Raw genomic sequence first — 22,050 nt, 5'->3', positions numbered from 1 at the left:
TTTGGAGCGGGAGACGGGCAGCAGCCTTGCCAGGACTCGGGGCAGTGGCAGGTCTCCTTGGGCCAGGACTTACCACAACTGCTGATTTGGGTGCAGCCCTGGCCAAAGGGCTCCCAACAGCATTGGTGCCCTTGCCCACACCTTCCTTCTCGGTGTCAGCCCCCCCCGTTTAGGATGGCCACCAGCCAGCACTTCTCCCAAGGAGGCCGTACCAGCTTGTGTGGAAGGCCCCGTGCCCTTCCTGCTGCGACTGAGTCAGCGGCCGAGGGGGCTCCTTGTGCTGCCGTGAGCAGGCACAGGAGGGGAGTGTTTGCTCATTTCTTGAGCCGTTCCTACAGTTCAGGTCCAGCCAGATTAGATACTTCAGAGAGCGGATTCCCTCCAAGGTGGGGCAGGTTGGCGGGGCTGGGGGAGGCCCCAGGCCACGTGGCACTGTGTCCCAGGGCCCTTTGTGACACGCTGGGCGTGGCCGGTGGGATGGAAGGGTGCAGGGTGTCCAAGGGCCCTTTATGACCCGCGGTGACAGAGGTGCTGCTGGTGACACGGCCACAGTGTCAACAGTGCTCCTCGGAGCAGGCGACGGGACAGGACGGGACAGAGCGGTGCTGTGCGGAGCCCCCGCGCAGCCAACTCGTGCCTTGCTGACCCGGAGCGTTTTGGAGGATTTTCTCTCTTTCAGGTGACCTCGAGGCATTTCCACAGGATTTGGAGACCCGGAGTTTCTCCGAGGTGTCTCTAATTCCTGTGGCAGGTGCCCTTGAGACCCTTTTGCAGGACTTGGAGACCCGGAGTTTCTCCGAGGTGTCTCTAAGCCCTGTGGCAGGTGATCTTAAGACCCTTTTGCAGGACTTGGAGACCCGGAGCTTCTCCGAGGTGTCTCCAATCCCTGCGGCAGGTGGCCTCAAGGCCATTCTGCAGGACTTAGGGCCCGGAGTTTCTCCGAGGTTCTCTTTCTCTCTTGCAGGTGCCCTGGACACCAGACTGTGGCATGGCAGGGAGACGCTTCAACCTGCTCAGGCTGTTCCGGAGGAAGAAGGAGGAGGAAAGCCCTGGGGCTGCTCCAGCACAGCAGCCTGAAGAGGTGCAGCAGGTGCAGCCCCCGCAGGAGGGTGAGTGCTGGAGCTGGGCCACAGGGCTGGTGGCTGCAGTCCCCTTGACCTCATCCTGTCCCATCCCCTCTGGACATGCTCAGGGAAAGGGAGGGGGGCAGAGGGGCTGAACTCCTGGCAGCCATGCTCCATCCACTGGGCATCCCGGGGCTGGCCCTGCCTGTGGAGCCCAGGCCTGGGCTGTGTTCTCCGGCCTCTCCCGCACACCCTCAGCTCTGAGCACGCTCGCTCTTTGCCAGATGCAGGCCAGGAGCAGACAGAAGAGCAGCTCCGTGCCTGTGGCCGCTTCCGCAGGGCAGCACAGGTACCTGCAGCCATCCCCGCCTGGGCTGGGCCTGCTCTCACTGCTCAGCCCAGCACCGCTGTCGCGGCCCTCCAGGGGACATCCCTCTCTTCCCTGCCCTTCTTTCTCCTGCAGACATTTATGAAATTCATGGGCAGTCGGCGTAGAAAGGCCAGGATCACACCAGCTGATGTCCAGGCCCAGCCTGACACCATCCCGACCCAGCTGACAAAGCCTGATGTCAGCACCGCGTCGACTGCTGTCCCAGCAAAGTGTGACAGCGCAACCAGTGATCACACAACCCACTGGGACACCACGTCCACCGATGACGTGTCACACTGTGACTCTGTGCTGCCTGGTCTCACGGAGGAGGCCGACGCCACAACGACGGAGGGCGTGGCGAGCACTGACGCCGCGCCTGTTCAGCGCCTGGCCGATACCCCCAACCTGGAGTTTCTTGAGGAGAGAGCTGTCTCTGCTGAAGTAAGCAGCCTGTGGCCCCCCAAGCTGGGTGCGCTGGGCCCCCTCAGCCTTTGCGGCTGGCACAGTGTGCTGGGAAGGGAAGCATTTCTCGGGGGAAGCTGGGCAAGTTGCTCACTCTGGCAGCTCTCCACCTCTCCCCTGTGCATCCTCCAGGCCAGACTGTGGGACCTGGGGACCTGGGGCTGCTCAAGGCATCTCCAGTCCCTGGGGCAGGTGCCCTCGAGGCCAGACAGTGGGACTGGATGAGGCGAGGCATTTCCCAGGCTTCTCTCTTGCAGCTGCCTTCAAGGCACGACTGCAGGACTTGAGGAGCCAAAGCTTTTCCATGGTATCTCTGCTGCAGATAGCCATAACACCAGACGGAGACATGCAGCAGAGACCCCCCACGGTGCCCAAGCTGGCCTGGGTGAAGGAGGAGGAGAAGGAGGAAAGCCCTAGGGCTGGTCCAACACAGCAGCCTGAAGAGGTGCAGCAGGTGCAGCCCCCGCAGGAGGGTGAGTGCTGGAGCTGGGCCACAGGGCTGGTGGCTGCAACCCCCTTGGCCTCATCCTGTCCCATCCCCTCTGGACATGCCCAGGGAAACGAAGGGGGCAGAGGGGCCGGGGTTGATCTCCCGGCAGCCGTGCTCCATCCACTGGGCATCCCGGAGCTGGCCCTGCCTGCTCCTGGAGCCCAGGCCTGGGCTGTGTTCTCCGGCCTCTCCCGCACACCCTCAGCTCTGAGCGCGCTCACTCTTTGCCAGATGCAGGCCAGGAGCGGACAGAAGAGCAGCTCCGTGCCCGTGGCCGCTTCCGCAGGGCAGCACAGGTACCTGCAGCCATCCCCGCCTGGGCTGGGCCTGCTCTCACTGCTCAGCCCAGCACCGCTGTCGCAGCCCTCCAGGGGACATCCCTCTCTCTTCCTTGCCTTTCTCCTGTAGCTGGTTTGCAGATTCATCAGGTGCATTTGGCATGAAGAGGCCACTTTCATGGCCACTGGGGACACGGCAAACTCGGACCTCTTCAATGCCCAGACCAGCGCTGCCCTGCTGGATTTGCTTGTGGAGAACGGTGTCTACAAAGCAAAGCAAGTAAGCAGCCTGTGGCCAGGGCTCCAGTCCCCCAGGGATGCTGTGGCCCCTCACGTCGGCTGCGCTGGGCCCCCTCAGCCTTTGAGACCAGCAGAGATTGGTGGCAAGGGGAGCACTTCTTGGGGGAAGCTGGGCAAGTTACTGGCTCTGGCAGCTCTCCAACTGTCCCCCATGTCCCCTCCAGGTGCCGGCCACAGTCAGGTGCATCCATCAGTGGCTCACGTCCAATGTGTCTGCTGAGCACAGGCTGGACAAGACTCTTGTCCTGCTGACCCAGGCACACCCCACGGATGTTGCAGTGACCCTGCTGCGCTCTGCCCCAGCCTGTGACAGGTATGGGGCCCACCTGCCTTGAAGGCTCACCTGCCTTTAGACCCCATCCCCCTGGACAGCCTGTCCCAAATGGTGTGCCAGAGACATGGAGACTTCCAGGACACTCCAGCTCCTCTCTTTGCCAGCTTTGGCATGTCAGCCTCCAATCCTGAGGCCAACCTGCCTCCCTGCCCCACAAGGCACCGTGGCTCTGTCACCTGGGCCCTGCAGCTGCCCAGGCCACAGAGCTGTGTCCCAGACCCCCCTGAACCAGAGTTGTGACTCCACAGAGCTGCTCGCACCATGTGGAAGACGCTCATCTCCTCCAGATGGACTAAGGAGCCGGTGCTGCAGATCCTCTTCCGTGTGCTGGAATACTGGCCAGCGCACAGGAGACGCACCTCTGATGGGGATGAGAGAGATGTCTTTGCCCTGGCTGTGAGTTTCTTGAGCTGGCCTCTGCTCGCCCCCAGGTTGCCTCTGGGATGCCTTTCCATCCTCCCTCACCACTGCTTCTCCCTGCCCCAGGCACTGGGCTGCAAGCCTGCCTTAGGGGCAGGTTCAGGGACACCAGGCTGGGGGATCCCCCTGTGTCTCCTCTGGCCTGTCCCTGCCACGCTTGGGCCCTGCCACATGGACATCTGGGCCCTGAGAGTTGTCTCTGGGTGCTTTGTCTTTGGCAGGGAACTGTGGCACTCTGGGAGATCCTCCAGCTGTCCCACTCCTGGTGCCCAAGTGCATTGAAGGACAATTTCCCGCGCCTCCTTCTGACTCTGCTCTTCCAAGTTTTCATCAGCACAGAGGAGATGTCAGAGGAGGTCGAGACCTTCTGGAGGCGATGCCGGGAGCAGCGCAGCCTTCCCCCCAACCCCAACAGGTGCTCCATCCCAGTCCCCTCTCCCTGCCACGCCCTCGGGGCTGAGGCCAGGGCTCTGTGCCTGACCTGGGCTGTGCTCTGCACACAGGTTTGCAGTGCAGACTGTTAAAGCCCTGCTGCGCCAGCTGCTGGATGAGGACCTGTTGATGGTGATCGGTCGCAAGTGTGGCTGGGACATGCTCCTCAAGGCTGACAGCCACCACTATGCAGTGGGTCTGCTGGCCAGGTGAGAGCCCTTTCTCCCCACTGCCCCACACCCCCACAGGTCATTTCTGCCCTGTGCACAGGCCACCCCTCACAGTGCCCGTGCTGCTGGGCCAGAGGGCCTTGGCAGCCAGGGATGGCTGAGCAGAGTGGAAAAGGTGGAGAGGGGCGGCTGCACAGGAGGAGCCACCTCCCAAAGTGCCCACGTCCTCTCCCCGGCTGGTGGTCAAAGACCAGGCCTGTGTGAGTCAGTCCCAGGAGAGCTTTGCCCACCTGGCTCAGGGTCTCTGTCACCTTTATTCCCCCTTGCAGGGAGCTGTGCCGTGTCTCCCGCTCCTTCTGCTGCAGCATCGCCATCAGCCTGCTCCCGCGGCTCAGCAGGGGAGAGCCCCTGTGGGAACTGCCTGCCCTGGCGTTCCTGGTGGAGGTGAGCCTGATGGCGAGCGCTGCCTGGCCCAGCTGCCTCCCCCTCTCTGCCCTCTCACAGCCGCAGCCGCCCGGGATGGTGCCTGCACCCTGTGCTGCTGCCTGGGCCCAGCCCCGGGCAGGTCCGGGCTCCTGCCGGCCGGGCACCCCGTCACTGCTCCCTGCCTTTCAGGTCCTGCACTGCCTGAACCCCAGACAATATGGGCCCAGCGTCCTGCAGATTATTTCCAGGCACCTGCGCAGTCAGTGCCCGGAGAGGCGTCGCCTGGCGCTCCGAGGCCTGGTGGTGCTCAGCAAGGCTCCCTCAATTGTGAGCAGGGGGCAGGGGCTGAAGCCGGGCCGGCAGCGTGCGGCTGTGCAAGGCAGTAGCTTGGCCTTGGCTGGCCTTTGGCAGCTGTGGCAGCTGCTCCCAGCTCTCCTCCTCCTCATTCAGCTGCTCGACTCCTTTGGGAGGCACCTTTGGCCTCTGGGCCCCGCGGCAGCAGCGTGGGGCTGCACCACAGCATTGTGTTCCACACAGGCTAAGAGCATCCGGAGCCTGAATGAAAGCCTCCTGGAGCTACTGCAGGATGCAGACACAGATACAATTCAGATGACCCTCTCTGTGTTCATCAATGTGCTGGGCTTGAAAATCATCCAAATATCCACCCCTACTGCCCTGAAGTTGCTTGAGGTGCTGCGGCCACTCTTTGACAACGTAAGGCTCTGTGCCCCTCATTGTGGGCACTGAGTGCTGCCAGGAAACTTTGGGCCCAGTGTCTTTTCAGGCCTGTGCCCCGGTGGGCCTGGAGAAGCCAGTGCTGAGGTCTTTTCCTCTTCCTTTGCACCAGGAGCACAGCCAGCTGCAGCAGCTCTCCATGCTCCTCTTCCGGGAGCTGATGGAAGCGACAGAGAGGAGCAAGAGCCTAAAGCCACACGTGTACCTGAGTCTGGTGCCATTCTACTTCAAGTGGCACGATGAGAACCAGCGTGTGGCAGAGGTGAGGACTCATGGGCTCTGGTGTCCCCATGGCAGGAGGCTGCTGTGCCTCCTGCCCTGGCCCATGGTCGCCTACAGCCTCCTCCTGGCCTTGGTGCAGGGATGCGGGTGCTGTGCCCTGGGCTGCGGTGCCATGGCCCGCTCTCTGTTGCTGTGCAGGCCTCTCGGAGAGCACTGTTTGGTGCAACCAGGTTCCTGAAGTGGAGGGATCTTGAGAACCTGGTGACCATGGAGCAGCCGTGGAGGTTTCCTGAGTGCCTGGTAAGGACGGCCCCAAAACCCCAGCCCCTGATGCCCAATGTGTGGGGCTGGCAGGATGCCTGTGTCCACTGCTGCACCCACAGACACCATCCTGTGCCCCACACACTGCTCCCTTCCCTGGGGCGTGCGGGCTCTTTTCCAGGCTCCCTTGCCCCCGCGGCCAGGCTGCCATGGAGCCCCGACCCAGCTGGGCTGTGGGGCCGGGCCGCCCCACGGCGCCCCAGGAGCACCCAGCCCTCTGCTCCCCCCAAAGCCTGGCCCCAGCAGCTGCTGACCAGGCCTCAGGGCTCTGTGGGCAGGGGAGCCCTGTGCTGGGGGCAGGGAGTGCCCGGCCAAGGGGCAGAGCCTGAGCCTAGCCTTCCCTCCATGCCCTGGCGCTCTTTGCAGCTGGAAAAGGACAGGAGCCGAGTGGGCCAGTACGTGCGCCAGGCCCTGCCGTTCCTGGAGAGCCCAGAGGAGCCCCTGCGAAAGCTGGCCATCAAGTTTCTGGGTGAGCCACAAGGCCGGGGTCCCTCCCCACCCCGCTGCAGCTTGGCCCCAGCCCCGGCTGCTGCAGCGGCAGCAGGATGCGGCCCAGGGCATGTGGAGCCCCGAGTGGCCCCGAGCGCCTGCTGCCGCCCTGTGCCAGCCCAGCCCTGGGGCGTCCCCATGCGGGAAGGCCCCGGGCTCAGCCCTGCCAGGGCAGGAGGCCGTGTGGCCGGGATGGCAGCGCCGCTGTGGGGGACCTGTGCCTCTGGGGCCTGACAGGCTCTGTGTTCCCAGGGATCGCCGCCAGGTCCATGAAGCAGGAGCAGCCAGAGCTGCAGCTCATCTGCCAAGGTGAGCGAGGGCACCTTCCAGCTGATCCCCTTGGGCCCTGCTCCCTCCTGGCCATGGCAAGAGCTGGCTGGGATGGCCCTGGCAGGAGGGGCTCCTCACGTCACCACACCACTGGCCTCTCACCTTGGCTCTCTTCCTTTCTCTTTCAGCCCTTCAAGACATGACTGATGACAGCCCTGCCGTCTCAAACCTGGCCATTGAAACGCTCCACATCATCAGAGCTGTATGGAGAACTTTACTCTTCCCTTTCTGGTAGTCTCCGTTGCTGCCTCTTCCAGCCTGTAGAGGCATGACAGAAGACATCAGACTCGCCATGGCAGGCCTGGCAATTCAACACTGCTACGTGCTGAGAGCTGTACAGATGGCTCCCTACTGCAGATTCCAGCAGCTCCAAGACTGGCTGTGCAGAGCATGGCAGGCCCGGCCTTTTCCGCAGGGCAGTGTCTGCCTGTGCTGCTGCAGCTCTGTGGAGAACTGATGCAGGAAGCTCCATCTCCTGGGGCCACCTGAGCCTGTGGGGAAGATGCCTCTTCACTGCAAGCACCTCCTTTGAGCCCAGCATGGGAACATGACCAACATGTTATCACGCACAGAGGCCCAGGAGTTTTTTTTTGGTGCCCAGTGTGCACAGGGCCTTGGGGAAGAGGGGAAAATAGCTCCCTGTGCTCAGCAACACTTGCCCCGCTGTGCAGCGTGTCAGCAAAAGACCAGCAGGGGAGGGGGCACTGGGAGGCCAGGAAGGGGTGAGGTGCTGTGGGGGCCCTGATGGGACAAGGGAGCAGGAAGCCTTGAGGGGAATCTGTGAGGGGGTGGGTGGCAGAAGGCTGTGAGGGGACAGACTGGGCGCAGGCCCCAAGGGGCAGGGTGGAGGGAAAAGCCCCCAGGACTTGGGGGGGGCAGAGGCCATAAGCAGCCCCCAGGCAGCCACCTCCTTCCCTGTTGGCCGGCTGCTCTGGTGCTTTCCTGAGGCATCTCCCAGCCCTGTGGCAGAAGCCCTGGAGGCCGGGCCTCAGCAGCAGGGTGGGTACACCCCCAAGGGGGCCAGGCTGGCCTGGATGGGGACAAGGAGGGCAAGGGGGCCCTGCCAGGGCTTGTCCGCCGGGTGCTGCCGGCGAGGGGCAGTGGCACAGGCAGGGCTGGCGGCCAGCCCGGGTCCCCGCGGCTGCCCAGGCCACAGGGCTGTGGCTGACACCCCCCTGAACCAGAGCTCTGGGCCTGCAGAGCTGCTGCCACCACGGGCAGGGCGCTGGGCTCCTCGGGCAGGGCTGCACACTCGCTGCTGCCCAAGCAGCTCCGCGCCCCACAGACAACAGCACCAGAGGCTGCCCAGGAGCAGCAGCACCCACAACGCCTGGGCCTCCTCACCCAGGCACCCACACCCGCCAGGACACCAAAAGTGGGCAGACTGTGGGCACAGTTGCACCTGCTTTGGCAAAAGGCTTCAGGGCAAGTGGCCACCACAGCTTTCCAGTGACTCCTCAGCCTCACAGCAACCCTTGGCAGCTTCAGCTGCAGCCTGACATCCTGACTGACTTCAGTGGCCCTGCTTGAGGCTGGACGCGCCTTTCACACTCAGCTGTCCTTAGAGACTCTACTGGGACACCAGCCTCGGGCTGCAGCTGCTGAACCTCTCCTCCACACAGGCACCTTCAAAACACGGGCATGGGCTTCTAAACTCTACGTCCAACACTTGAGGGCAACAAAGGAAGAAGCAGCAGAAGCTGAAGCAAAGCAGGGCCTCGTATGTTGGAGCTTCAGGGATGGAGGCAAGTAAGCACTGTGGTGTCTGCTGAAAAGATGGCCCAGTTCACCAGCTCACACTTTGCTGCTGGACGTTCCTCCTTTGGTCCTGCTGGAGCCCATTCCCTACCAGTGCATGGCCCTGCCTTGTTCCTGGATCCAATCTCCAGGACCCCTGGCAACAAGTGGGCCCTGTGTCCACCTGAGAGCAGAAACTGGCAGAACGTCTCTGCTTCCAGCAGAGACTTCTCTTGGCTGCTCCTTCAGGTGGGTGGCACCTTCATGGCAGACACAGAACAGACTTCTCCCTGTCCCCTGCACTTCCCCAATGGACTGGACATCAGCTGCTGGCCACAGCTGAGCACACAGACACTGGAGTGTTGAACATGCGAGACTGGGCTGATTTTTTTTCCAGAAGGCAAGAAAACAAGCAAAAAGAACACAAGGAAGCTTGAGTCTCTCTGTCCAATCTAATTGTCCTGTGAAACTCAGCAGCTGATGGTGGTTTTGTGCTGCTGCTAATCACTTCCACCCAAAAATCATGCCAGGAAGGAGCAACAGCTTCTGACAGATGCCAAGTCTTGCCACTAATTGCTCCAGCTGCCGCTCCCAACAGCCACCTGCAAGAGGGCAGACCTCAGTGCCCCTTGGCTTTGGCTGCCCTCTGGTAGAGAAGTCCCCCGGGGGCACAGCTCTCTGGGGCAGGAGACAGGCAGCAGCCCTGAATCCAAAAAATCGGTCTGAAAAACTGCTCAGAGACTTTTTTATCTTTAAGCAGCAAGGTATTTGTTTATTCAACGTTGGGAGCAAGCCAGCTCGCGCTGGACAAACTTGCTCGCCGGCTCCTCAGAAAATCAACACTTTTATACAATTTTCAGATATGATTAAATGCATATTCAAGTGATTACAACATCTATCAATGCATATTAATAATAGGCGGAGTATAGGTGGAGCTCAGGCGGGGCTTGGGGCGGTGCTTCTCTTGGCACCCCATTTCGAGGGGTAGTTCCGATCTTCATCCATAGGGCAGGGGTCTCTAACTCCTCTTCCTCAGCTTGACCCTTCTTCCTTTCCATTGTTCTTGACCCGCTCACTGAAGCTTGGAAAAGGCCCTGGCTCCAGGCCTATTTCTCCTATTCAAATGTCTACCTGATCCTGTTATACTTCTAATTTATTGCTTCTAAGCCTATTACATGTTCTTGTACTATTCTCTTAAGCTTTGGTCCAGTAAGTAGAACAGAACGGGTACAGATCGTTTTAATATTGGTAACTTGTTTGCAGGCCCAAATCAACTTGTTTGCAGACCCAAATCTCTTAGTTAACTCTTTGGGGCCTAGCCTCCTATATCATTCCCCCCTTTCTGTTTAGAATTTACAAATTCCTTCGTCAAGCTCTAATGGATTTTGGTAGGTGTGCATCACAGCCCACATTATCTGCATCTTTCTAACCATGATGCTTGATTTGTACCATAGCCAAATAATTAGGATCAGCAGTATAATCATGCTAGCTCCTAAAACCAATATTGAATGTATCAAATAGTGGAACACTTGTGATGCCGTGGGGGAGTATCCAGTAAAGATATCCAACCAGTGATGTTCTCCCACTTTTTCCACTTTGGTTAAGACAGTTTTTATATTCTCAGTGTTGTGTTCCACTTGCAGAGCATTCGTTTAGTCGTTCTGTTTACTTCCTGGACCAGTTCTTCTATATCAGGATGTTTAAGCATTGCTTTAGAAGATTAATGTTCATTCCTATCTGCAATTTCGGCACATCATGATACATTGTATAATCAGCTTCAATCAGTTGTCTAGTAGTCACTAGAATGATATAATCAAAGTCACAGCCTATTATTTTAGTAAAACAAAAAAATTAGTACCACTGACTACTTCATGTCAAGTATCTATGGTAAAATTAACACAAAAGGTTCTAACACATGCACATCCATTTCCTACGTAATAGACTTGTGATTGGGTTTTAGTATGGGGAAGCATTTCAAAGGTACACACACTATCTTCAATATCTAAGCATAAATCTTCATTTCTTACGACTGCATTTTCACAGATATATCCTAATTGTCCTTTAGGAATACATGCCTCAGGACTGACTGACTGTCACTTTTTCTTGGTGTGATCATAACTTGCCCAAACATTATGGTCTATGGGTCTGACAATTACATTCTGGTGTATGGCTCCTAATGTCAGGATAGGAAAGATGGTCTTTTCTTTGGCTGCACTGATAGTGAGTACATAAGCTTCAATTTGTTCATGTTGAGGATTGTAAGTGAAGTTCTCTAACTGCCACCACGCCTGGTAATTTTTCTCAAATTGTGTAGTAGAACTGTTTCTAGCTATTATTTCTCTTACTTCTTGTGGTAATATTCCTGAGGTTCCTTCCCTTAATATTCTTGCAGCTACAGATTGTACCCACTGTTGAGTTTGGAGACATTGTATTGCAAGTGCAAACCTTTTATGGATGACACCAGCATTGTCAATAATCTTGGTGAAATCCTTTGCAGTGCGGTTAGCTACTAATGTTAACAATTTAACTGCCAATGATTGTGTTTCTGCCAAAGTGAGCAAAGATGTTTCCTAGATCAGATGTGACAGCACTTAGTTTATTCACTAATACTTCTTGATCTATGGTGTTTAATACACTTAATCCTGTGCCAAACCATCTGGTTTCATCTCTTTGAATTCTGGTACGAGGGGATCTGGCCATCATCTATGCATGCCAGCCTTTAAGGCTTTGTTGAATACAGGGCTGACAATCTTTTTGTATGTTTGATATGTTTACTTGAAGGTTTATTCGAACCCTCTTCAGTGAATATGGGGGATCTAACAACAGCTTCTGCTCATTTGAGTGTCTAATCATTTGAGTGTCCAGCATAAGTTAAATTGTGGACACTCTCACAGGTTAAAGAAGGAGTTGTAGAACTGGTGGTGGTCTTAGTCAATGGGGTGGTAGGAGATTTGCTGGTTGGAAATCTCCTGGTTATATTTCCTTCCCTGAATGTCCACTGACACATCACAGAAACTGATTTATCTAGAGTGAAGGTGTGCCAACACTGATCAGCCACTAATTACATTTCACAGTAACGTCAATTTTGGGTGACCATCTGATCTGTGCCTATTAAAACACTTGCATTGTATGGGGTACCAGGATTTTACCAATTATTCAGTACCCTTGTTCCTTGGAGGACTATAACAGATGCATTGTATTGGTTCAGTTCAGATGAATTCAGAATATCTGTATTTATAGCAAATCATAGACTAGAATTCCCATTATAGGCCTGAGACCATAATAATTTTTGGGCAAGAGTTTGATTTAACACTAATGTACTTATCAGTCCAAAGACCAGCATTGAGGAGGCTTGATAGTAGATGATTCCTCTCCCGAGGTCCATGCTTCCTCTGGAACTCTCTTGACTCGAGAGTAGTGGATCCACGTGGGTTTCTCTTTCACCCAGATCACTGTGAAGGTGGTCATCAGCACCTGCTGGGGTCCATCCCACTTCTCCCGTAGTGGATCTCCTGAAAGATTCTTAACATATACCTGATCACCAGGGTTGAATGGATGTAACTTACAATCAGGCTGCTTGGGTTGGTGTTCTAACACCACTGTAGCATTTTTCTGCAATTGTTTTCCTACAGCCATAACATGATCACACACATATTGATTACTGATTTGATCTACAGCTTCACTATTCACAGTTTGCATCACGTAGGGTCTGCCCAATAGAATTTCAAATGGACTCAGTTTCCCTTTTGATCTTGGCTTGACCCTTAGCCTGATTAAAGCAATAGGTAAAGCTTGATACCAATGAAAATTTGTTTCTTGACATATTTTAGATTCATCTTTTCTACTTGCCCATTTGCTTGGAGTCTGTAGGGCATATGCAGTTGCCAATTGATTTTTAGTGCTTTACTTATTGCTTGTACAATTCATGCACAGAAGTGTGAACCTCTATCTGAAGAGATGCTCTTAGGCATTCCAAACTGTGGTATAATCTCATTCAACAAGACTTTAACCACTCCTTTTGATTCATTTTTTTCTACATGGGAAAGCTTCAGGCCATCCAGAAAATGTGTCAGTCAAAACTAAGAGATAACAGGACCCCCCCCCGCCCCCTTTTCTTGGGAGCTCAGAGAAATTAATTTGCCAAATTTCACCTGGGAAATGCCCTTTACTTATTACCCTTTGGTGTATTTTTGTTCCAGTATTAAAGACAAAGTTCACATTGGGATGTGACTGGCTCTATTGTGATAAATAAATTTGGTCCTGCTACTCTAGTCCTTAAATGCTAATAGAGTGAGTCTAAGCCCCAATAGTTTTATCATGTTTTACTTTTACAAATTGCCACACTAATTTTTCTAACAGTATTAACTGACCTGTTTTTAGTTAACCTCATCTATTGTCTAACACCTTACCTTCATTTTCATGTATCCACTTATAATCTGTTTCTTGATATTCTACCTGTTGATCTGTGTCTAGTTCTTCTAGCACTAAAGCTGCTACTGGTAGTTCTTTACTTCTTGCAGCAGCTAATTCAGCTTCTGCATCAGCTTTTCTGTTTCTTATTTCCGGGACAGCGTTACCTTTCAGGTGTCCTTGGCAGTGCATAATTGCCACCTGAGAGGGGAGTTGTACAGCTTCTAATAATCATAGAGTTTCTTCAGTATATTCCACAACTTTTCCTTGAAGAGTTAAAAGTCCTCTTTTTCCAAATTGCTCCATGAGCGTGAACTATGCCAAAGGCATATTTGGTACTGTCCATTGAACACATTCTTCTTGTTTTTCAGTAACAATCAATAGATCATTCACATATTATAAAAGTACACCCTTTCCTGGTGGTGACTGCCATTGTTCCAATTCTTTAGCTAATTAATTCCCAAAATTGTGGGAATATTTTCTAACCCTTAAGGTAACACTGTCCAAATGAGATGAGTTTTCCTTCCTGTGGTGGGATTTTCCCACTTGAAGGCAAATATCCTTTGACTTTCCTGTGTTAAGGGAAGGCAGAAAAAGGCATCTCTTAAGTCTAATGCTGTGAACCAAATTACACTTTCTTTTAATATTGTTAATAAGGTATATAGGTTTGCAACAGCTGCATGTATGTTTTAGCTATTTTATTTACTGCTCTTAAATCCTGAGCCAACCTATGTGTTCCATTTGTCTTTTTGACTGGTAAAATTGGGGTGTTGCAATCTGATTCACACTCTACAAAACCTTAATTTCAAAAAGTTGTCTATTATTGGCTCAATTCCTCTTCTATCTTCCAGCTTCAGTGCATATTGCTTCCTAACTACTGGGTTTGCTCCTGTCCGTAATTCTATTTCAATGGGAGCTGCTCTTTTTGACTTTCCTGGTGTTTCAATAGCCCAAACTCCTGGGTATACCTGATCTAAAATTTGATTGACATCTGAATTACCCTGGCTTGGCTCCACATAGCTCATTGCTAAACTCAGAGCTGCTATTAATTGTTCTTCCTTTACCTTAAGTTCAATTTTACCTTGTTTGAATTCTATTACAGCTCCCAGATTTTCTAGTAGGTCTCTGCCCAATACGATTTTGGATAAATTTGGTAAATACCAAAACTGATGCACTCCCATTTGTTTTCCAATTTTGAACTTTAGGGATTTCAAAAGAAAGCTTTTCTGATTGGCCAGTGGCACCCACGACTTAAACATATTTATCACTTGTAGGTATTAATTCAAACCAGAAAATGTAGCTCCAGTATCAATTAGAAAATCTAATTCTTCTTTTTCTTCCCCTAGCTTAATTTTTACCAGCAGGTCCCCTAGGAACTGGCCTGCAGGCCCCCCCCTTCACTCAGTACTCTGTAAGCAACAACAGCCTCTCCTGTGCCTGTATTTCCACCTGTTAATTCAGGGCATTCTTGCTTCCAGTGTCCCTCTTTTCTGCAATATGCACGCTGGTTCTACCCAGCCTTGTCTGTCGGGGAGGCAAACCTTACATCTGTTACACAAGGCTCATACATATAACTAACAGTTGCAAAACTGACAAATCTTAATTCTAGGTCTTATCCAAAGTGATGTGCTTATAGTTAACTCTTCAGCACTACCTCTCATATAGCAACTCTTAGCATGATAATACCTTTAACTATGTGCTCCTGGATGTTTCAAGGTAAGCAAGATATATCAGGTACACAATAACAATACTTGGCCAAATACAAACAAAACCAGACCAGACCAGAGGGGATATTCCCCTGGGAGAGCGTCCTCTCCCATGTCCCCTGCGAGACGGCGTCCCGCCTCGACTCACGGGTATCTAGAACCAGAATAAACAAACCCAGAAACCAGATACAAATACCTTTTATCAATAGGCAGTGTTCTTGTCCAGCCCCCGCAAGAAGCCACCGAAGAAGGGAGCCCCTTCGGGTAGAAAGACTTACCCAAGGGCGCCCAGGGGGGTCCCGTCCTCCGGGGGATTCCGCAGCCGGGTGGAGAAGGTGTGCTGCTGCAGGTCGCCAAGTGAATCCGAAAAATCGGTCCGAGAAACTGCTCAGAGACTTTTTTATCTTTAAGCAGCAAGGTATTTGTTTATTCGACGTTGGGAGCAAGCCAGCTCGCGCTGGACAAACTTGCTCAAAGGCTTCACACAAAATCAGCATTTTTATACAATCTTCAGATGTGATTAAATGCATATTCAAGTGATTACAACATCTATCTATGCATATTAATAATAGGTGGAGTATAGCTGGAGCTCAGGCGGGGTTGGGGGCGGTGCTTGTCTTGGCCCTCAATTTTTGTGGGTCTGGGGGCTTAAACTCATCTTCTTCAGCCTGACCCTTCTTCTCTTCCATTGTTCTTGACCTGCTCACTGAAGCTTGGGAAAAGCCCTGACTCCTGGCCTATTTCTCCTATTCAAATGTCTACCTGATCCTGTTATATTTCTAATTTATTGCTTCTAGGCCTATAACATGTTCTTGTACTATTCTCTCAAGCTTTGGTCCAGTAAGTAGAACAGAACGAACAAAGATTGCCTTGGATATTGGTAGCTTGTTAGCAAGCCCAAATTTCTTAGTTAACTCTTTTGGGTCTGGCCTCCCGTTTCAGTGGGATCGGCCATTGCAGCGCAGGGCAGAAAAAAGGGAACAGCAGCTCTTTCCACCAGGAAAAAAAGTCTGGATCGGTTGGCTTTCAGGTGCAGTTGTTGGGGCAGCCTGGGCACTTCTTGGGCAGCAAGACTTTCTGTGGTGGCACCTTTTGTCAGGCAGGAATCTTCAGTTGCAGTAAATTTATCAGGAGGTGGGACAAGCCATTGCAGCGCAGGCCTGCAAAAAGGGAACAGCAGCTCTTTCCACCAGGAAAAAAAGTCTGGAAGCTTTGGCTTCAGGTGTAGATTTTGGGGCAGCCTGGGCACTTCTTGGGCAGGAAGTGTTTTCTTTGGTGGCACCTTTTGTCTGGCAGGAATCTTCATTTGGAGTCAATTTTTCCAGGAGGTGGGACCGGCCATTGCAGCGCAGGGCAGAAAAAAGGGAACAGCAGCTCTTTCTAGCAGGAAAAGAAGTCTGGATCCTTTGGCTTTGAGGTGCAGTTGTTGGGGCAGCCTGGGCACTTCTTGGGCAGTAAAGAGCTTCCTGTGGTGAAAACTTTTGTCTGGCAGGAATCTTTATCTGGAGTCTATTTTGGATGTTACTTTGACCTATTTAGGAGTGGGCTAAAAATAAGGGAATTAGCAGCCCTTTCCCTGAGGAAAAATAGTCTGGAAGATTTGACTTTGAGGTTCAGTTGTTGGGGATGCCTGGGCAATTCCTGGGAGGAAGAGTTTTCTGTGGTGGCACCTTTTGTTTGGAAGGAATCTTCAGTTGGACTGAAGTTTTCAGGAGTTGGGACCGGCCATTACAGCGCAGGGCAGAAAAAAGGGAACAGCAGCTCTTTCCACCAGGAAAAAAAGTCTGGAAGCTTAGAGGTGCAGTTGTTGGGGCAGCCTGGGCACTTCTCTGGCAGCAAGAACTTTCTGTGGTGGCACCTTTGTTAGGCAGGAATCTTCATTTGGATTGAATTTTCCAGGAGGTGGGACCGGTCATTGCAGCGCAGGGCAGAAAAAAGGGAACAGCATCTCCTTCCAACAGGAAAAAATGGATGGAAGCTTTGGCTTCAGGTGTAGTTGGTGGGGCAGCCTAGGCACTTCTTGGGCAGGAAGAACTTTCTGTGGTGGCACCTTTTGTCTGGCAGCAATCTTCAGTTGGATTCAATTTTTCAGGAGGTGGGACCGGCCATTGCAGTGCAGGGCTGAAAAAATGGAACAGCAGCTCTTTCCACCAGGAAAAAAGTCTGGAAGCTTTGGCTTTGAGGTGTAGTTGTTAGGGCAGCCTGGGCACTACTTGGGCACCAAGAGCTTCCTTTGCTGGCACCTTTTGTCTGGCAGGAATCTTGATCTGCGGTCTATTTTGGGTGTTACTTTGACCTTTTCAGGAGAGGGCTAAAAATAAGGGAATTAGCAGCCCTTTCCCTCAGGAAAAATAGGCTAGAAGGTTTGACTTTGAGGTTCATTTGGTGGGGCAGCCTGTGCACCACCTGGGCAGCAAGAACTTGCTGTGGTGGCACCTTTTGTCTGGCAGGAATCTTCATCTGGAGTCTATTTAAGGAGTTACTTTGGCCTATACAGGAAAGGGCTAAAAAAAAGGGAATTAGCAGCTCTTTCCACCAGGAAAAAAAGGCTGGAAGTTTTGGCTTTGAGGTGCAGTTGTTGGGGCAGCCTGGGCACTTCTTGGGCAGCAAAGAGCTTTCTGTGGTAAGACATTTGTCTGGCAGGAATCTTCAGTTCGATTCAATTTTTCAGGAGGTGGGACTGGCCATTGCAGAGCAGGGCTGAAAAAAGGGAACAGCAGCTCTTTCCACCAGGAAAAAAAGGCTGGAAGCTTTGAGGTGCAGTTGTTGGGGCAGCCTGGGCACTTCTTGGGCAGCAAGACTTTCTGTGGTGGCACCTTTTGTCTGGCAGGAATCTTCCTTTGGATTCCATTTTTCAGCAGGTGGGACGGGCCACTGCAGAGCAGGGCAGAAAAAAGGGAACAGCAGCTCTTTCCACCAGGAAAAAAAGGCTGGATCCTTTGGCTTCAGGTGTAGTTTTTGGCGCGGCCTGGGCACTTCTTGGGCAGGAAGTTTTTTCTGTGGTGGCACCTTTTGTCTGGCAGGAATCTTCAGCTGAGATAAATTTTTCAGGAGGTGGAACAAGTCATTGCAGCGCAGGGCTGAAAAAAGGGAACAGCAGCTCTTTCTACCAGGAAAAAATGTCTGGAAGATTTGGCTTCAGGTGTAGTTGGTGCAGCCTGGGCACTTCTTGGGCAGCAAGAGTTTTCTGTGGTGGCACATTTTGTCTGGCAGGAATCTTTATCTGGAGTCTATTTTGGATGTTACTTTGACCTATTCAGGAGTGGGCTAAAAATAAGGGAATTAGCAGCCCTTTCCCTGAGGAAAAATAGTCAGGAAGGTTTGACTTTGAGGTTCAGTTGTTGGGGCAGCCTGGGCACTTCTTGGGCAGGAAGAGTTTTCTGTGGTGGCACCTTTTGTTTGGCAGGAATCTTCATTTGGATTGAAGTTTTCAGGAGGTGGAACAAGTCATTGCAGCGCAGGGCTGAAAAAAGGGAACAGCAGCTCTTTCCACCAGGAAAAACAGTCTGGAACCTTTGAGATGCAGTTGTTGGGGTAGCCTGGGCATTTCTTGGGCAGCAAGAGTTTTCTGTGGTGCCACCTTTTGTTTGGCAGGAACCTTCATTTGGATTCAATTATCCAGGAGGTGGGACCGGCCATTGCAGAGCAGGGCTGAAAAAAGGGAACAGCAGCTCTTTCCATCAGGAAAAAAAGTCTGGAAGCTTAGGCTTCAGGTGCAGTTGTTGGGGCAGCCTGGGCACTTCTTGGGCAGCAAGAGCTTTCTGTGGTGGCACCTTTTGGGCGGCAGGAATGTTCAGTTGGAGTAAATTTTCCAGGAGCTGGGACAGGCCATTGCAGAGCAGGGCTGAAAAAAAGGAACAGCAGCACTTTCCATCAGGAAAAAAAGGCTGGAAGGTTTGGCTTTGAGGTGCACTTGTTGTTGCAACCTGGGCACTTCTTGGGCAGCAAGAGTTTTCTGTGGTGGCACCTTATGTCTGGCAGGAAACTTCATTTGGATTCATATTTTCAGGAGGTGGGACAGGCCATTGCAGAGCAGGCCTGCAAAAAGGGAACAGCAGCTGTGTCCACCAGGAAAAAAAGTCTGGAAGGTTTGGCTTTGAGGTTCAGTTGTTGGGGCAGCCTGGGCACTTCTTGGGCAGCAAGACCCTTCTGTGGTGGCACCTTTTGTCTGGCAGGAATCTTCGTTTGGATTCAATTTTCCAGGAGGTGGGACCGGCCATTGCAGAGCAGGGCTGAAAAAAGGGAACAGCAGCTCTTTCCACCAGGAAAAAAAGTCTGGATCCTTTGGCTTCAGGTGCAGTTTTTGGCGCGGCTTGGGCAGGAAGTGTTTTCTTTGGTGGCACCTTTTGTCTGGCAGGAATCTTCAGCTGAGATAAATTTTTCAGGAGGTGGAACAAGTCATTGCAGTGCAGGGCTGAAAAAAGGGAACAGCAGCTCTTTCTACCAGGAAAAAATGTCTGGAAGCTTTGGCTTCAGGTGTAGTTGGTGGGGCAGCCTGGGAACTTCTTGGGCAGCAAGAGTTTTCTGTGGTGGCACCTTTTGTCTGGCAGGAATCTTCATTTGGATTGAAGTTTTCAGGAGGTGGGACAGGCCTTTACAGAGCAGGGCTGAAAAAAGGGAACAGCAGCTCTTGCCACCAGGAAAAAATGTCTGGAAGCTTTGGCTTCAGGTGTAGTTGATGGGGTAGCCTAGGCACTTTTTGGGCAGTAAGACCTTTCTGTGGTGGCACCTTTTGTCTGGCAGGAATCTTCATTTGGAGTAAAGTTTTCTGGAGGTGGGACCGGCCATTGCAGAACAGGGCAGAAAAAAGGGAACAGCAGCTCCTTCTACCTGGAAAAAAAGTCTGGAAGCTTTGGCTTGGAGGTGCTGTTGGTTGGGCAGCCTGGGCACTTCTTGGGTAGGAAGAGCTTTCTGTGGTGGCACCTTTTGTCTGGCAGGAATCTTTATCTGGAATCTATTTTGGGTGTTCCTTTGGCCTATTCAGGAGTGGGCTAAAAAAAAGGGAAGTAGCAGCCCTTTCCCTCAGGAAAAATAGTCTGGATGGTTTGGCTTTGAGGTTCAGTTGGTGGGGCAGCCTGGGTACTTCTTGGGCAGCAAGAGCTTTCTGTGGTGGCAACTTTTGTTTGGAAGGAATCTTCATTTGGATTGAATTTTCCAGGAGGTGGGACCGGCCATTGCAGAGCAGGGCAGAAAAAAGGGAACAGCAGCTCTTTTCCTAAGGAATGAATGTCTGGAAGCTTTGGCTTTGAGGTGCACTGTGTGGGAAAGACTGGTCACTTCTTGGGTAGCAAGAGGTTTCTGTGGTGGCACCATTTGTCTGGCAGGAATCGTCATTTGTATTGAATTTTTCAAAAGGTGGGCCCGGCCATTGCAGAGCAGGGCTGAAAAAATGGAATCAGCAACCCTTTCCACCAGGAAAGAAAGTCTGGATCCTTTGGCTTCAGGTGCAGTTGTTGGGGCAGCCTGGGCACTTCTTGTGCAGCAAGCGCTTTCTGTGGTGGCACCTTTTGTCTCGGAGGTGTTTGTTCCCTGTTAGCAAGTCCCTTATGGCGTCAATCACAGAACACTGGGACTGCTCACAGGGCATGATGAAGGAATACAGCAGCAGTGCGGAAAGAGGAGGTAGAAAAATACATTCCTGTATCTAATATACTTCCTCAATTAGAGAAATCGCTAATCTTGCCACATGATTTGTACTGGACCCTTCTAAGGATGTACTTTTACCCAGAGCCTTCGCTCCAGTTGTGCCAGCTACACCAAAGGAAACAAGAGAGAATCTCAGCGAAGCCAAAAATCAGCTCTTATGGCACTTGGCACTCTATGGGGTTTAGCACTGGAGCTCAATCTCTCTGGGATGGCTGGTCCAGAACAGTTCATTTAATGAATGGTGCTGTTGCTGAACTTCCCTGGGCAACAAATGCAGAGCCCAAGGTTGTTTGTGGTGCTAGCTTTGCTCCACTCTCTAATAACTTCTGTCCAGATCAGTGCTGGCAACCAGAATTCTAGGTTAATGCTTGTTTCATTTTTCAGGCTTTGCATTTCAAGGATGGGGAGTTGTTATTGGAAACTCTGCCATGGCTGTCAGTAACAGCCTCAGAAAACAGTTTTTCTTATTTCTGAGGGAGAAGTTTCCAACCCAGCTTTGGAGTATGCAAATAGTTGAATGACTTGCTGTACAATTGGAAATAAAAATCAATACATTTGCTCTGATTAATGTCTTAACTTATATTTGGCTAAAGAGTTCTTTTCTTGTTACCTTCTTTAAAAAATAGGACCCATAAGCACAAAGGTGATCTCCTAAAGTGTTGCAACCTTTTAAGTCCACTTGTTGCCACACAACAATAGCATGCCAATATCACATCCAAAGATACAGAATCACACAGAGATACACACAAATATATACCTATACATATCTATCTATGTATATCTATCTACCTATACATATCTCTACATATCTATACAAATACACACAAGAAAGTTTGGGGTTCCTGATGAGAGTTTAACACGGGTAATGAACAGAGGACTGGTTTGATGTGTCATACAACTGTGAGGACCATGAATGTAAGCTCTGAGCTTTGATTTACTGTCCTGGTTTGTAACTGCCTGCCTTCCCTTTGGGGAGAACACAGGCCTCTATTTTGCACGGTCTGTTTTGTTTTACTTGGCAGTGTAGACTAGGGGCAGAAGAGTTTTTGGAGCCAAACAGCTCGATGCAGATTCAGTTCCTTCAGTGGTGCCTAAAACTCAGCAGCTGGACTCCACGGTGCCGGTGGGACCCTCCCAACTCAGCACGTTCCATGATTCCATCAAGTCCAACTGCCAGCCCAGCACTGCCCCAGCAACCCCCAAACCACTAAAGCGTGTCAGCCATGGCCAGATGCAGGCGCCTCTGAAACACCTGCCAGGGTGCTGGCTCCGCCCGGGCAACCCATTGCAGTGCCCGAGCCCCCCCCGAAAAACACAGCCAGAAACCTTTCTCCAGGAGCTGACCTGAAGCTCCCCTGCCTCAGCCTCGGGCCACGTCCCCCGCTCCTCCCAGCGCAGGCTCCTTTCCAGCAGCCCCCTCGGCAGAAGGCGGCTCAGGGCTCCCCTCTGCCCCCCCGGCCGGCTCCGCTCCGGCCCCGCTCCCGCCACGGCCCCGCTCGGCTCTGCACGGGGAAGGAACGCGCCCAGCCCCGGACAGACACCCCCGGGGGCCGCGCACCGGGGGACTGTCCCCGGGGCTCACTCACCGGGGGTCCCTCCTCGGGGGTGACTTACCGGGGCTCCCTCCCCGGGGGTCACTTGCCAGGGGTTGTTCATCGCGGGTCGCTCACCGGGTGTCACTTACCGGGGGTCGCTCCCCGGGGGTCGC

The 22,050-nt window shown here is 52.5% G+C and overlaps 1 protein-coding gene and 1 pseudogene across 1 annotated transcript; both read left to right on the top strand.

The window, feature by feature from the left end:
- The window catches only part of LOC135405218 (zinc finger protein 729-like), a 285,000-nt pseudogene that overhangs the window by 110,624 nt on the left and 152,326 nt on the right, over positions 1 to 22,050 (top strand).
- LOC135404734 (uncharacterized) lies at positions 813 to 7,115 on the top strand. The gene is made up of 16 exons (XM_064639478.1): positions 813 to 1,109; positions 1,349 to 1,875; positions 2,219 to 2,369; positions 2,618 to 2,682; positions 2,795 to 3,034; positions 3,129 to 3,277; positions 4,222 to 4,359; positions 4,650 to 4,764; positions 4,936 to 5,073; positions 5,284 to 5,460; positions 5,594 to 5,743; positions 5,902 to 6,003; positions 6,391 to 6,493; positions 6,766 to 6,822; positions 6,972 to 7,045; positions 7,101 to 7,115. The coding sequence occupies exons 1-16, from the start codon at positions 989 to 991 to the stop codon at positions 7,113 to 7,115; spliced, it is 2,322 nt and encodes a 773-aa protein (XP_064495548.1). The 5' UTR covers positions 813 to 988.

Source organism: Pseudopipra pipra, chromosome W, assembly GCF_036250125.1.
Source record: "Pseudopipra pipra isolate bDixPip1 chromosome W, bDixPip1.hap1, whole genome shotgun sequence".
Taxonomy (NCBI): domain Eukaryota; kingdom Metazoa; phylum Chordata; class Aves; order Passeriformes; family Pipridae; genus Pseudopipra; species Pseudopipra pipra.
The sequence above is the reverse complement of the archived record's forward strand: the minus strand, read 5'-3'. Positions and strand labels throughout refer to the sequence as shown.